This window comes from Hevea brasiliensis, chromosome 3, assembly GCF_030052815.1.
Source record: "Hevea brasiliensis isolate MT/VB/25A 57/8 chromosome 3, ASM3005281v1, whole genome shotgun sequence".
Classification (NCBI taxonomy): Eukaryota; Viridiplantae; Streptophyta; class Magnoliopsida; order Malpighiales; family Euphorbiaceae; genus Hevea; species Hevea brasiliensis.
The window spans coordinates 1,070,330-1,086,975 of record NC_079495.1 but is presented as its reverse complement, the minus strand read 5'-3'; the positions used below and the strand labels follow the sequence as shown (position 1 = coordinate 1,086,975).

Below are 16,646 nucleotides of genomic sequence, written 5' to 3'. Positions count from 1 at the left end.
ACCACCACCAACACCCTATCACCACCCCTACTACTCCATCACCACCACCACCCCCACCACTCCACCACCACTGCCACCGCTCTTACACCACCACCACCACCACCACCACCACTCCAACATCACCACTCCACCAGCACCACCACCACCCCTACCACCACCACCATTACACCACTGCTATCAATTTTAATATTCTATTTATTTTACTTAAATTTATATTTTAATTTTATATAATATAACTTTACTTAAAATAGTATAACATAGCATATTATATAACTTATAGCATATAACTCTAACACCACCACCACCACTACCACCATCACACCATCACCACCACCACTACTATACTTTAATATATAGAGTTATTATTATAAAAATTAATATAAAATTTAATATGGTAATTACTTAAATTTTAAATTTCAAATTTATATAAAAGTAATTTTGTTACAAACATAATATTAACATTTAATTAAAAAATGACATAATTAAATGCATAATTGGGCGGAGCATTCGAATTTATGTGTATTGGTTCGATCTGAATTGAACACAAGTTTTTTTCTTGAAACCAAACCGACCCATATTGATTCAAAAAATTTGCCCTTAACGCCAACATTTACTTAGTGTGAGCCATTCATATTCAACAATAAGTTTTTATTAATTCCATTGCATATTTCCAATGACAATGTTGGACATATCTGTTTGACCAATAAAGATCTTTGAGCCGTCAAAAGTAATTGCCATCTCCAATTTTCAATGGCATGCTCATCCCTTTCCCATGCTCATTATTCAAGTATCACCCTAAAACATATCTACCACCCAAAAACACATCTGATTCACATATCTATCCGTAATTGTTAGCTGACAAACGAGTATCATACCCTCCTCTCTCAAATCTTTATCCTATCAATCGAAGCAATAATGTCAGACACATTTGAGGTTCGTATAACTGAGGATGTAATCAAATTCGAATCCATGGTAAGTGAAACCTTCATCTATCATCTGTTATGTATGATTCACGTACCTCTTTCATCTATCATCTATCATCTTTTGTGTTTGTGTTCTTCTAAGTTAATCCGTCAAGGTTTTTAAGAGAGAATGGAACAATTTCAAGCGACATTTCATTTGCGCACACCATCAAATGAAACACAGGAAGTGCTAGTCAAGCAGGACTAGGAGTATCTATAATTGACAAGGGATTATCAGAATTCATGGATTACCACAAAGTAGAACTGAACTACAAATTGATCTTCACTTTCAATCCTCCATATGAATTTAAAGTGGTCATAATCAATTCTGGTGGTAGAGAGATTTACTACCCTAAGAGGACGCAAGAGCATAACATAGGGCTAACCAATGTTTATCAAAATACAATGCATGCAAATCTAAATACAGGTGAGAAATTTCAATTTTTTTCTTACCAAATTATATGCTATTCATAAGAATGAATTGTTACGCAATTGTTTAATTATTTGTCCTGCCATGTAGATGTTCATGAGAATGAATTGATACGCAATTGCTTAAATGATTTATACTACCGTGTAGATCATTTGGTATCACAGAACCATGTCAATCCTTCTCAATGGTCATTTAAATTTGTTTGCAAGAATTACGATTGGAAATATAAAGTGGTATGCTTTACTATCATTTGTAGTACATTAATTTTCTGTATACACAATTTCAATTGGATTTTTTTTTTATTACTTCTAATGGTGTCAACTTTATTTGGAAAGGATATCCCTGCACTTGAAGCTGTGCAATTTATTGGACGAGACAGAACCACAATCATTGTGTGGAAGCTGCCTAAACCTGGACGAAGATTAGATCATCCCATGCCATTTAAACTTGGGTATGTTTGTACAGAGGAGACATCCAAACGTGGAAAGAAGCCAAAGCGAAAGCAAGAATTGCAAAGGGATGGGTTCGGTTTGTTAGATTCTATGGACTAGAGAAAGCGATGAGTGCACCTTCATCCAATCGATTATGGAAAAATCAAGCTTCTTCATTTACATCATCCGCATGGGTCATTATATTTAAATTGTTACTATTTCAAATTTTAATGGTTCATTTGATGGATATTGTTTTAAACTTGCATTGATATCCAGTGCCAATGGTTTTTTTCTTTCGGATTATTATTGAGCAGTTTAAGCGTGTTATTTTGTTAAAAACAATGAAATATCCTTTTTAATTTTGTTGATATGGTAGCTCTCTATTAATTAAAAGGAAATGTTTTTTGGCGCAAAAAAAAATGTCACAAATGGCACAAATGGATGTAAATTGTCTAACTCACCCTCCACATGAATGGAGGGAATATTGGGAGGGAAAATGGTAAACAAATCTTGGCGCCATTGTTTTACCAAGCGCACACGATATTGCAAGGTATTAGTGTTGTAAAAAAATCATGTTTGAAGTGCCAGAAATATTATTGTATCATTTGTGATAGGGGAAGAAAATCAAATGCTAATAAGTCATAAAAAATGATTGAATTATATTATTAACACCACTTCACTACTATTAGAATAATCACCAATACGACCATCAATAATTAAATCAACACCACTGCTATAATCACCATGTGTACAATATTGTCACCATTATCATCATTAAATCATTGTTTTTAATTTAAATATAGAGGAAGATAGTCAAAGATATTTAGAGAATGATAGAAATAAAAAGAGTTATAGGCAGAGATATTAAGATTATCACATATATAAAAATAAATAAAGGGAGAGAGAGATAAACATGTGGAGAGAGAGATATAGAAATATATAAATCAATATATGTGTTTATTTTTTAATAACTCTTGTGTGTGTATATATATTTTTCATACAAAAGATTATCGGATGAGGGCTAATAGCCCGACTGGCACTGGCGCATGCTTCCCAGCATGGTTAAGGGTTCGAACCCTCCCAGTGTCAGATTCTTTTTTTTTTTTCCTTTTAAAACACACCTTAACAAGATAAATATAGAGTGAGATAGTCAAAGATATTTAGAGAATGATAGAAATAAAAAGAGTTATAGGCAGAGATATTAAGATTATCACATATATAAAGATAAATAAAGGGAGAGAGAGATAAACATGTGGAGAGAGATATAGAAATGTATAAATCAATATATGTGTTGATTTTTTAATAACTCTTGTGTGTATATATATTTTTCATACAAAAGATTATCGGATGAGGGCTAATAGCCCGACTGGCACTGGCGCATGCTTCCCAGCATGGTTAAGGGTTCGAACCCTCCCAGTGTCAGATTCTTTTTTTTTTTCCCCTTTAAAACACACCTTAACAAGATAAAGTCATTTCCATTGAAGAAATTATTGGATGAGGGCTAATAGCCCGATTGGCACTGGTGCATGCTTCCCAGCATGGTCAAGGGTTCGAACCCTCCCTGTGTCATATTTTTTTTCCTTTTTAATATCACTATTCCCACTACATTTCCGTTTATTAAATGGGCAATTAATATCCAGATGAGTGTTGAGAGGGTTTGTTGACTGCCATTAAGTTCCCTTCAAACAATAATAAACGTTCAAAGATCTACCTAACGTAGAGATTGAGAGAGAGAATCGAAAATGGTGAGATCTTTCCTTTCAAACATTAATAAACGGTCGACGTCCTCGTTCATTTTTAACTGAAAGAGAAAGAATCCTCTCTTAAGAGCACCATGGGAGAAAAGGATAGGTTCTATTTCATTGTTGAACGCAACACTAGCAGGATCGTAAGCTCTTTATATCCTTTTATCTAATTTTTTTTTCTTTAGTCAATATAAAATAGAAATAAGTGATAATTTACTGATGCTGATATGATATTTGTTTCTCATCCATTTTTTTCGACATATACAGAGGATTCCAAATCATGTTACTCATCTGCTGGGCGATTTAAATTTTGATACCATAACACTTTTTGTCAAAGGTTTGGAAGGTCACTCATGGCAGGTTGCGGTTGTAGTGGATGAGAAAGATGGGAATTTATATTTTACAGATGGTGTTGATGAACTTATCAAATACTACAAGTTGAAACAGAAGTTCTGTATCATATTTTCTGTCATCAGTACACAGCAGGTTGAGATGTTAATGTTCGATAAAAAAGGAGTTGAGATTGATTATGGATTTCCACCATTTCCGGAAGTAATTCAAATATCTTCAGATGATGATGATGTAATAGGTGAATGTGCTGACTTTCGCATTATGAGTTTTTTTTTTTTTATTTCTTTCATGCAACCAATAAAATAATAAGAACTTGCTTTGTTTTTCTCTTTATTATTATTAAATTCCATGTTTTTTATAGAGCACAACAGTAATCCTGATGCAGAACCCCTTCCTACTCAGTCAAACTTTGTGTCTGTGATGAACACCGCTGATTGGAAATACAAAGTGGTAAACTAGCCATTTACGAATTATGTTGAAAACTTTATTGATTATGTAAATTATTTTTCAAATAGTTATTGACATGTATAAAATGTATCTTGTTTTATTTACTAGAATATTCCAATTGAATTTGCGAAGACGTTTCTTGGCTTGAATGGGAGGTTGGTTCACATACAAGTACCTGGTGTGCATAAACAATTTCAAGTTCAGTATGTGACTCGGTTTAGTCAAGAGGGAGTCTTCAAGAAAGCAAGGTTTGAAAAAGTATGGCGTGCATTTGTGCAGGAAAACCAATTGGGAAAGGATGATGAGGTGGAATTCACTTTGACAGTGGCTGATGACTATAGGATTGAGTTTCAAACTGAAATTACAAGGGCTGGGCAGTAGCTACAGTTTGGATAGGGTCCTTTTTGGTGTTGTCTTATGTATATAGTATGCTAAGTTTATGTTTCATGAGACAATATGCTATGCTATCCTCTATGTGTGTCGAATGTTTTGCCATAATTTTTATCCTTACCAAGTTTGGAAGCTGGATTTTTTTTTTTTGCAGTACTATTTTCATTGGCTTGGGGACTGCTATTGTATATGAATTGCGCATGTTACCAAGCCTTTGCTTTTCAAACTCAAGTTATTGCATATCTGCAATATATTAAAATTCTGATGGAATGCTTTTCCTCATTTGTGAAAATTAAGTCCTTATAAGAATACATAGGATGTTATATATAAATAACAGCAGGCTAAACATTTGTTCCAATTATGCATCTTCTAATTGACAGAATTGGTGTATATGCATTAACTATTGAGTAAGAGGAAAGCACTCCAGCTTGATCTCTAGCACCCCCCTCTCGACATTTTGTAGCTTGAGGCTTATTTATTGTTTTACCGTCCCATCTACTAAGGTGATAAAGATAGATACAATGCTTTACAATAAAGAGTTTCTTAGAAAGAAGATGAAGATAGATACAAATAAGGGTTTGTTCAATAAAACAATAGTATACTTCTTTAAACTTTTTCAAAAAGGTAATTGGAACTCACATAATATTAATTATGGTGGGTAGCTCAAGGAAAGCATGGGAACTCTCATCCTATTTACTCAAGTAGTTGTTAGATAGAAGAGAGATAATGAAAATTCAAATTATACTCTATCTCTTGACATCTCTTCCATTCAAAATTTTAATAAGGATAGTTATGTCATTTTATAAGCATTTGTGCTATTTGTGCCACAACATTTGTGCCATTTAGCACTGTCCTTTTTTTTAATGGCTTTATAGTGTGTCCTCTTAGTCAATTTGTCTTTTTGGATTTATTTTCCTTTCTTAGATTAAAAAATAAAGAAATGGAAAGAAAATAAATTAATTAGGGGGCGTGCATGTGCGGTAATTTGTCCATACAGCATGGTTTCCGAAGCAAGAGACACAGCTATTAGAGCCAAAGTCATCGCATGTGCCGAGGAAAGAAACCAAGAAAATTATTTCAAACAAAGAAAAAGTGAACATGACTTGAATGATTCTGTTTACATTTTTATATGTAGATGGGGTGCATGTCTTTACTAGTCTTCTCTATTGAAATAAATCTCCCTATATCATTTTTTTAATTCACCGAAATTTTGTTAAAAGAGGTTCTTAAAAATTTAAAATTAAAAAAATAAATTGAGTTTAATTCACTCTAAAAGTCTCAAGGAGAACATATTTAGAATATGAATATCTGAAGATAAAATTTATAGACAAACACATTTATAAGTAATTCAATCTGATATCATATTTAAGAAAATAAATTAAATCTAATTATATCTTAAAAGTTAACTTAAGATGATAAAATTTTTTCAAAATCTTATATATAATATAAATATTTTATTTTAAATTAATGAGAAATAATATTTAATTATTATTATGTGTTATCATAAATAATAAACACTTAATTATTAAAATATTAATTGGAACTCACATAATATTAATTATGGTGGGTAGCTCAAGAAAAGCATGGGAACTCTCATCCTATTTACTCAAGTAGTTGTTAGATAGAAGAGAGATAATGAAAATTCAAATTATACTCTGTCTCTTGACATCTCTTCCATTCAAAATTTTAATAAGGATAGTTATGTCATTTTATAAGCATTTGTGCTATTTGTGCCACAACATTTGTGCCATTTAGCACTGTCCGACCATGGCTATGATTATAATCCAGAAATGTAATCTCAACTTAACAAGAAAAATGATCTTACACGAGTTATAATAAATTATATAATATGCTACGTCTTGCTTACATAAGAAGCAGAAGCAGACTAAAATTAGCTAACTAATTTTGATAAGTTATAAACGCAACTCTGACTATTTCATAAGATAAGTTGTAATAAAATTTAAAAAATTGCTATTACATTGATGATACTATTCTAATTTCTTAACGTTCCATTGTAATGCTTAGTAGTATAATGGGTTCCTTAATGCCTAATACTATGATGGCTTGGTATAGTTCCACGACAATCGGATTAATTACGACATCAGCAACATTTCCTTGTGTTTGGTGCACTGGTGTTTGGCTATTATGCGCCCAACCTTTACATGTAAAAGGACACAAGTTACATGAAATATCTAAAAAAATGAAATAGATAACATTAGTCTTGATTTAAAAAATATATATATACCCTTTCGGCAATATTCGAGTTAATATTGTTTCTTGGTGACCTCTCACTTTGCCCCTTCCTTGTTTCTATTCCTACGAATTTGCTCGTTGAGTGATCTCCCATCGATCTGCTGTTTATTCGTGGCGTCCACGACTACGAGTCACATGTGGATTAAGAATAACTCTTTCATTTTCTTCGTTTTCATCAACATTGTTAGTGTCAATAGTAACTTTGTGCATTCTTGGTAGGAGCAATCATTCCATCATTCCACTCAATAAATCCGCTTCAATTCAACCAACCGTTGTTTCACAAATTTGATCTTATTGTCATCGTAAGCCAAATCGGATGCTTCTTGAAATAACCTCTCCATCTCCCTGTATTTCTCAAACTCCTCTGTCATATGTGGGTACCCTCCGTGAAAAAACTTTTTACTATGGACACGATTAACATCTTTTCTCCATCGCCTAAGCAAATATCGTTCGTTGATGAACTTTATGTCTTTGAGTGACATCAACCTCATGATATGGCAGCACAATATTCCTTTTGATTCGAATTTCTTACAATTGCAGCTGAAATATTGGCCATTTTCCCTGTACTCTACATCATAAACAAACTCCCTATGAAACCAGTTGTTGATTATGGATTTCTCCATAATTTTATGTCTCTCAATTCCTGGCTCATTATCTGCTTCACGCCTTCCCTCTTCAGTTGGCTGAATGACATGGCAATACCACATTCGTTTAATCTCCTCTTGAACGAGCTTGAATATTGAATTAGTAAATGCCTTTTGAAACTGTTGTTCCCATTTAAAAACAGATATGCAATTTACAACTGTGTTTTTTGATTTGAAATCAGCAAAGAAAACCTATTAATTCTTGTCACACATAGCAATCTCATCTTGCTCCACAAATTGCTTTAGTGTGCTCATTGAGTTAACATACCCATCAAAATAGGCATGCATGCTCTCACTCCTTTGAGTCGAAACCATTCCAGCCCAAAATGTGTGATTGAGATAAATTGGAACCCAATACTCCCTATCAACATATAGTTTGGAAAGCCATTCATTTCTTTCCAACCCATGCTTCACCACAAACTCATTCCAATTTCTCGCAAACATCTCGATGGTTAAGCTATCATATATTACAGCTTTAAACTCAAGGCATGCACTATCATAATCAGTAACACCCTTAAACTTCTCAGGTACCTTGCATAATATATGCCACAAGCAAAATCTGTGTCTAGTATTAGGCATTACCTCCCTAATGGCTTTCCTCATGCTCTCGCATTGATCTGTAAGAATAGAATTAGGATGAACATCTTCCATTGCTTCAAGCCACGTCATGAACAACCACTTAAAAGTGTTTACATCTTCATGTGAGATCAAGGCGCATCCTAATAAAATAGATTGCCCATGATGATTTACTCCAACAATGGTGGCAAATGGCAACTTGTATCGATTAACAAGGTAAGTAGTGTCAAAACTAACAACATCATTGAATTCCTCGTAAGCAGCTCGACTACGAGGATGAACTCATAGAACATTTGAAAGCCTGGAATCATCATTAAGATCAAATGAATAGAAAAACTCAGGATCGTTTCGTTGCATTCTCACAAACAACTTACGTATAGCCTCAGCATCACCATCACCAAGTCGTAGCCTCCTCTTTCGCTCAATGAAGTTTCGACAATCCTTTGACAAACAGCTTAAATTTTCTGGTCCACCTGCTTGAACTTCAAGCAACCTAATGCTTTTTGCGGGTCTTATGCCAGCTATATCGTTTGCCTCCAATCTCCTCTTCATATCCATATTCAGTGACCTGTGAGCAACCATCAATCTAGACATAGAAGGTTCCAATTCGTGATTGTGACTTGAAATAACTTTTGAAATCTGCCACATTCCATTTTCTCTTAGGATTGCATTAATCTTTGCAGGACAATTTATCCTTTTTGATGATTTCGCACCAATTGCTTTCCTTCCTTTATCGCAACTAATTGTTTGATATTTGCGAGATCCACCCCGTACATTAACTGCTGATCTTTTGAAAACACTAAAACCTTTCAATCTAGCATGTTCTTTATAGAAGTTGAACATAGTGCTGATACAAGGAAATAACATCCCTGTTAGAGGACCTTCTTCAATAGCATTAGTGTTTGCTACTGCTCTAATGCCTCCTTCGTTCATATCTTGATCACCAGCTGATTCATCTTCCTCCACATCTTCAGTGAACAAACTATCATCTTCACTAAAATCAAATATCTCATCAAACAATTGCCTACGATATGACCTTCCCTGACTTAACCCCGCCATAAAAAAATTGAAAAAACTGAGAGAATGAATCAACTTTAAAAGAAAAAACAAAGAATGAAAATATTTTAAGGAAGGCAAAAACAAAGAATGAAAATATTTTAAGGAAGGCAAAAACAAGGAATGCTCATCACTGCTGCATGTGTTAGCTCATATGTGCATGCATTAATGCAGTAGACACACTCATCGAATCATCAGTTCTTGAATGGTGTGCATAGCTGCAAGCAATAATAGCTTGTTGCATGCACGCTTTCCTTTGCATGAGCCATGAAATGAGCTATCTCACCAGCTCCAAGCTTTGAAGCCATTTTTAAATTGTTTCCTCTCTTTCTTTTAAGGGTATAATAGTAAAACTACGTACATTAATACCATTTGAGCCAGCTCAAATTGAGCTATTTAGCAGCACTCAAATTTTAAAAAGATGAAATGATTAAAATATTTAATGAAATTAAATATTAATTATTTTTTAATAAAGACAAAGATAATAATAATAATAATAATACATGCACCTTTTTTTTTTATGGACAAATGTTGTCACTTTCTGAACCATATTCTCTTTTTATCCAAGCTTTCTCTTTATTTTGTCCCCTAAGCTTTTGAGCATACATTTGCCAGTTTTGTTAGAAGCATTGTTAGAAGCATATCATAGTTTTATTTATTTATTTTTAATAGATCTGTGTCTGAAATTTATGGGATTCATTCCCTGTAATGGAGGACTTCTTGTCTGTAATTTTTCACTGCCACTTTATTTAATTCCATATACTGCCTCTTCTCTCTCTATCACGGGGAGATAGAAACTTCCCTCTTTTTTTTTTTTTTTTAGCTTCAGAAGTCTTCATTTGCTAGATGTTGCTTTTTCCTTTCCCTTCTGAGTAGGGTTGGCCTTCCCCTAACCCTGGAATGTGGGTTTCCTTTCCCTCTCTCTAGGCTTGATTTGTAAAATATCCTTTTGGGTTTTTTTGGTTGGATGTGCTTCATGGATAGGCTTGTTTCGACCTGCATGTACCGATACCTACTAGATAAGCCACTATGTGGGTTGTGATTTTGAGTTGATTTTCATGGTGCTAGGATTTGTATTATGTGGTTGATACTTTTGAGTTAGGTTGCGTATCTTTGAATTTGGTGTGGCTTTGGTACCTCTAGTACCTCCAGGGACATACATGATATCATAGATGAAGCATCCGATCACTTAAATGATTTTGAGAGTGCCAAAAGAGCTCTATCTTACTGTTTGATGATTCTCTATTTGTATAGTTTTTGGGTTATGGCTCAACTAGGTCTAAGGGTTCTCTCCTAGTTCTTTTGACTCGGCTCTAATTTTGAAGATGATTGTGGCCTTTGCTTGATCGTATTTTCAAGTTTTTCGATTAGCAGAGGCACTGGCTGTGCTTTCCTTAGCGAGTGGCATTATGGTCTCCTGTAATGTCAGATCGTTCACACACTCGATTGCTTAAAGGTTTTGTTTGTTTAAGTTTAGACTTTTTTTTTTTTTAATGGGAATGAAATTATCTTTAGATTAAAAAAAATTATCCATGAATTAGAGTTTATTTCGCATTAAGGTTAAAGTTTTCATTTTAAAATTTTATTATTTTAGACATTATTAAAAATAAGTAATTTAAATATTTTTTAATTATTTTATAATTTTTATGATTAAAATATATTAAATTTAATATGAAAATAATTTTAATAATTTTTACTAATATATTTAATATAGTACTTTTTAATAGTAATTCAAATAATAACACTAAACAGATTTTTAATAATTTGTTATTCAAATGCTTATTTCATAATGTAAAATATTAAATATTAATTTATCATTTCTTCTTGGAAAATTGACGATATTCTAAAAAATTGAGCATATGGAGTGTATTCTAATTTCGTGTGGTTTGAACTACTTTTTTTAAATTATATTGTTTAAATATAGTTAAAATTTAATTATTTATTTTTCTAAAATTATTTGGTTCAATATTAAGTTACATTTTAAAACTATTTTTTTTAATCGATTTTAATAATGCACTCTCTAGCATATTGAGAATAGGTTATTTTATAATATTTTGTAATAAAATTAAACTCTTACTTATCGAAGAGGAAATTCATTAATTTTTATCAACTTTATAATAAAATTAAACTCTTACTTAACGAAGAGGAAATTCATTAATTTTTATCAACTAGTAATAATTTTACTATTGAATCAAGAGTAGTGATTTTGACTAAACATTCAATATGCAGTGAACCTAGCAACTCACTTTAATCATTTATGATGATTTCTTCATATAAGAGGAGACTTATAGTCGTTATGGTCATATGTGATTTATATAAAGGTTTAGAATATTTTTTTTTGTACCATCATTTAAATAATATTATTTTAATTTCACTTGTCTTTGTATCTTCACTTATTGATCAAAAGAATTTTAATAAAGGGATTTTACAGACATATAAATTAAATTTTAGATGGTTCCTTTCTCTCACTAAAACTTCTATATTTTTTTTAAAAAAATTTAATCTCAGTCTAGTATGAGAGAGCTCAAACATATGTCATTTATATAAAGGTTTATAATATTTTTATCTGTACCATCATCCAAATAACATTATTTTGATTTTACATGTCTTTGTATTTTCACCTATTGATCAAAAGAATTTTAATAATGGGGTTTCACAGACACACAAATTAAATTTTAGATGCTTAATTCCTTTCTCTTACTAAAACCTCTCTCTTTTTTAAAAAAAATATAATATCAGTCTAGTCTAAGAGTGGTCAAACGTCTTGACTGTCGATCCTCTCTCCCCTCATTTTCTCCTCTTGTCTGATGTGTTGCTTTAGTTGGGTTTCATTTTTTTGTTTAAAAAACTCAATCATAGCCCTTACTGTAACACCCTAACTGTAGCAATTCCGTATATTCTACTATTTCGATGATCAGTGTCGGTCTGAATAGTTAGAACGTTTAGAAAAATATTTAGACTAGAGTGGGGAGTCATAAATAACTCACATAAGTGTAAAAAAAAAAATTAAGAAAAAATTTTAAAAATAAAAATACAATCAAGTTAAATGAGCCGGTGCCCTAGCGATGGGTGACCGCACGGTGCCCTAGCGATGGGTGACCGCACGGAGAAGTATCGGTAAAGACAGGTACCGACCCCAGACCCATGAGAAAATTCATGAAATAATTTTTGGGACTTCAGAGAAGAGTCATTGAGGTTTCTATGACATTAGAATGCCAAGAAAATGTTTAGAAAAATTTTTCAATCGGTACAGACAATTTTAGTCTATTAAGCCAAACGGAAGGCATTTTGGTCATTTCGTCTTCAGAGATAATTTTTGGCCAACTTGTCCAGTTAAATAAATAATTATTATAATCTAAAATATGAATAAATATTGCTACAAATTAAATTAAAATTAAGTAGAAAAGAAATGAAAAGAAAATAAAATTTAATTAGGATTATGACATCATGCACATGTAAGCATGATGTAATAAAAATTTGTTAGCCAATCACTATCCAACAAGCATTCATAAAAAGGTTAAAATGAGATTAAAAAACCCAAAAATCACTCATCTTCTTCCATTTTCTAGAGTTGGCCAAACCATTCCCTAAAGAAAGCTCCATAGCTTCTTCTTTTTTCAAGCTTTATTTCTTTTAATTTCCTCCATAAATCTTCATACAACCTTCACAAAAAATACATTTCTAGTCTTGGGAAAGCTATTGGTAGTAACAAAGAGAAGAAATATTGAAGTTTTGGAGAGCTTAAATTGATCTCAAAGAGGTTAGTGCACTAATTTATTTCTATTTCTTTTCTAAGTATGACAAGCTTGCTAAATTAAGTTAGATTGATATAAAATTAAAAGAAATTTGTAGGGATAGAAAATTTCTAAATTTCAGCAGCCATTATATGAGTTGTGGTTTGATGGTTTTGAGGAAATTATTTGTGTTTATTAGTGATATCGATGAGTAATTGTGATGAACAAATTGATTGGCATGTGTTTACATGAATTGAAGAATTGTGAGCTAGGGTTTTTTACCTAACTTTGAGGAAATTGATGTGTGTCTTGAAATGGATGATGTTGAGATGATTTAATGACCATTAGAAGTGCTATATATGTTAAATGAAGTTTGTGGAGTTGGGAGAATTGAGTTTAGGAGTCTTGATTTTTATGCAGGAAAATCGGACCTTTGAGTCCAGTGCATTGTTTAAGTTATAACTGGAGTTGTGTTGCTCCAATTGGTGTGAGGCCAATTGGAGATGAAACCTAGGACAAAGTGCCCCATTTTTCATGAAGAAACCATGCCCAAATTCTGTCCATAAGTTGACCAATTTACTGTCCTAATTCGGATGTCCAGACCTTGAACCCAGAAAATTGACCAAATGAACAGTACATGTTCATTAGGCCATAACTTCTTCTAGACAAGTCTAAATGATCTGAATTTTAACCAGTGGAAAGATTAGACCTAGGACTACAACTTTCATTGAGAACACCAAGCCCAGAAATGCCTCTAACCAAATGAAATTGTTGACTCAAATCGGGACACCAAACTGACCTGCACCATTCTATCCAGAATTTTCTGGACTAAAGCTCACCCGACCAGTTTTTGCAAAATGGCCATAACTTGGTCTATAAAAATCTAAATGCAATGAAACCAATGGCAAAAGTTTTATAAGACATAGATATACAATATTGATCTTTTAACCAAAATCCAAAAACCTAGGGAACTAGGTCAATTGACTAGGTTAAGTTAATATATAAATTCTGGAAATTTTCAAAAGAACCATTTGACCTCATAACACACATTTAGCTATATCTCCTACTAGAAAAATCCAATTGGGTTGGGCCATACAGATCTGGAACCCTAAGAAACAGGGCTCCAACTTTGTTTTAGACTTGGTCCTCAAATTATGAACATAAGAACTCCAAAATGGGAGTCAAAGTTTCTGATCTAAACATGAGTCCTGGTAGAACAGGGTACATGAATTCAGGCCGGTAATTTAGCCATAATTAATTCTACAAAACTTGAAAATTTGTAATAAAAATTTCTGAGTGACTATAAGACATAAAGGAACAAATTCTATGAAGGGAGTGTGGCCAAACAGTAGCTACATCCTAGTTAATTTGCTATGCAAAGACAGTGCACCAAATCTGGACCTAAAGAAAAGCCCATAAAATAATTAGGCATATGAGATGAAATGAATTAGAATAAATTGTTAAGCATAAAAATAACATGAATTAATGAAATTATAAAAACTTAATAATATTATTCTGCCCAAAGTACACCTGGACTCATTTATATAGCTTGGATCGATTGGTATATCAATTAGGGACTACATATTACAGTACTGCCTACAGGGATAATCATTGACAGACAACATATGTTTAAGATAATTATTCTAAAGATTAGACCTAGGACTACAACTTTCATTGAGAACACCAAGCCCAGAAATGCCTCTAACCAAATGAAATTGTTGACTCAAATCGGGACACCAAACTGACCTGCACCATTCTATCCAGAATTTTCTGGACTAAAGCTCACCCGACCAGTTTTTGCAAAATGGCCATAACTTGGTCTATAAAAATCTAAATGCAATGAAACCAATGGCAAAAGTTTTATAAGACATAGATATACAATATTGATCTTTTAACCAAAATCCAAAAACCTAGGGAACTAGGTCAATTGACTAGGTTAAGTTAATATATAAATTCTGGAAATTTTCAAAAGAACCATTTGACCTCATAACACACATTTAGCTATATCTCCTACTAGAAAAATCCAATTGGGTTGGGCCATACAGATCTGGAACCCTAAGAAACAGGGCTCCAACTTTGTTTTAGACTTGGTCCTCAAATTATGAACATAAGAACTCCAAAATGGGAGTCAAAGTTTCTGATCTAAACATGAGTCCTGGTAGAACAGGGTACATGAATTCAGGCCGGTAATTTAGCCATAATTAATTCTACAAAACTTGAAAATTTGTAATAAAAATTTCTGAGTGACTATAAGACATAAATGAACAAATTCTATGAAGGGAGTGTGGCCAAACAGTAGCTACATCCTAGTTAATTTGCTATGCAAAGACAGTGCACCAAATCTGGACCTAAAGAAAAGCTCATAAAACAATTAGGCATATGAGATGAAATGAATTAGAATAAATTGTTAAGCATAAAAATAACATGAATTAATGAAATTATAAAAACTTAATAATATTATTCTGCCCAAAGTACACCTGGACTCATTTATATAGCTTGGATCGATTGGTATATCAATTAGGGACTACATATTACAGTACTGCCCACAGGGATAATCATTGACAGACAACATATGTCTAAGATAATTATTCTACTGGCTTTATGCCTGCCCGATGGCCATAGTGCCAATTTTTATTATTACTGGCTTATGCCTGCCGCTGGCCTTATGCCTGATATGACCGTTGTATACTTGATAGACATACGACTGTCTAACTTGTATACTCCCGTGTATCCAGTCTTTATAGTCTGTCATAGGTTACTTGAGCACAGAAATGAGTATAAATCATTAATTGAAATAAATATATGAGAAGATTGTTAAGGTGAACTTCATTGAATTAAACATAAGATACATGATAAAAAGACTCCGATTAATTTATTTTGTCCAAAGTTCTATAAACATGTTAAAGACCTAGAAAATTCATAAAATTTTATATTTCCCTATAAGAATACACGTAGAATAATTATTTCAGTTATTTGTTTATTTTTATTTCAATATATGCACCACTAAGCATTATGCTTAGCGCGTTGGTTATTACCACGCGTAGGTACAGGAGAGCCACAGCAGCAGCAGCAATAGAGCCTAGACAGAACTTGAGCAGATCTGCTACAGTGTAGATTGTCACCTCACTAGTTCTTTTTGGTAGGGCTCATGTATAGTTAGATTTTGTATTTTGGTTATTGTATGTAATAAATCAGATGGAGATATGCAACTAAATTTTGGATTGTATATAAAATTTTATATTATTGTGAGTAATGTTATATGAATAAAATGCAGGTTTATTTTATTTGAAAATATTATGAGTAATGTTATGATATGGTACATGAACGATTAACATGAGAAATGATGTGACAGAATAGGATAAAAAAAAATTATACACATAATATAATATAAATGAATTGATATTGTATATGACAAGACAGAATAGGGTGCTCCGACACCGAATGTAGCACACTTTGCTCGGCTACACTATAGACCGAGTAATGAGTGTTACACTTACACTTGATTGATGTCTCAAATTAACCAAACCGTCAATAAATCGTTTGTATATGTAGTAAGAATTCCACATTAGCTATTATATGATTACTGAATAAGTTACACCAGAAACTTCAAATTAGGTTTAATTGTAA

General features: G+C 32.6%; 2 protein-coding genes across 2 annotated transcripts; both read right to left on the bottom strand.

The window, feature by feature from the left end:
* Positions 1-7,251: 7,251 nt before the first annotated feature.
* Positions 7,252-7,716, bottom strand: LOC131178796 (protein FAR1-RELATED SEQUENCE 3-like). Its single transcript, XM_058144734.1, has one exon. It carries the CDS (start codon positions 7,714-7,716, stop codon positions 7,252-7,254), a length of 465 nt encoding a protein of 154 aa, XP_058000717.1.
* Positions 7,717-7,848: 132 nt separating this feature from the next.
* LOC131178795 (protein FAR-RED IMPAIRED RESPONSE 1-like) lies at positions 7,849-9,288 on the bottom strand. Its single transcript, XM_058144733.1, has 2 exons — positions 8,604-9,288; positions 7,849-8,510 (listed from the first exon to the last, which is right to left on the bottom strand). The coding sequence occupies exons 1-2, from the start codon at positions 9,286-9,288 to the stop codon at positions 7,849-7,851; spliced, it is 1,347 nt and encodes a 448-aa protein (XP_058000716.1).
* Positions 9,289-16,646: the final 7,358 nt, after the last annotated feature.

Bases quoted from the DNA above. Each gene is read 5' to 3' on its own strand.
- LOC131178796 (XM_058144734.1), bottom strand. From the start codon at position 7,716: ATGTGGTATTGCCATGTCATTCAGCCAACTGAAGAGGGAAGGCGTGAA.
- LOC131178795 (XM_058144733.1), bottom strand. From the start codon at position 9,288: ATGGCGGGGTTAAGTCAGGGAAGGTCATATCGTAGGCAATTGTTTGAT. The intron at 8,511-8,603 runs GTAAGTTGTTTG...ATGTTCTATGAG, and splicing joins TGGTGATGCTGAGGCTATAC to TTCATCCTCGTAGTCGAGCT.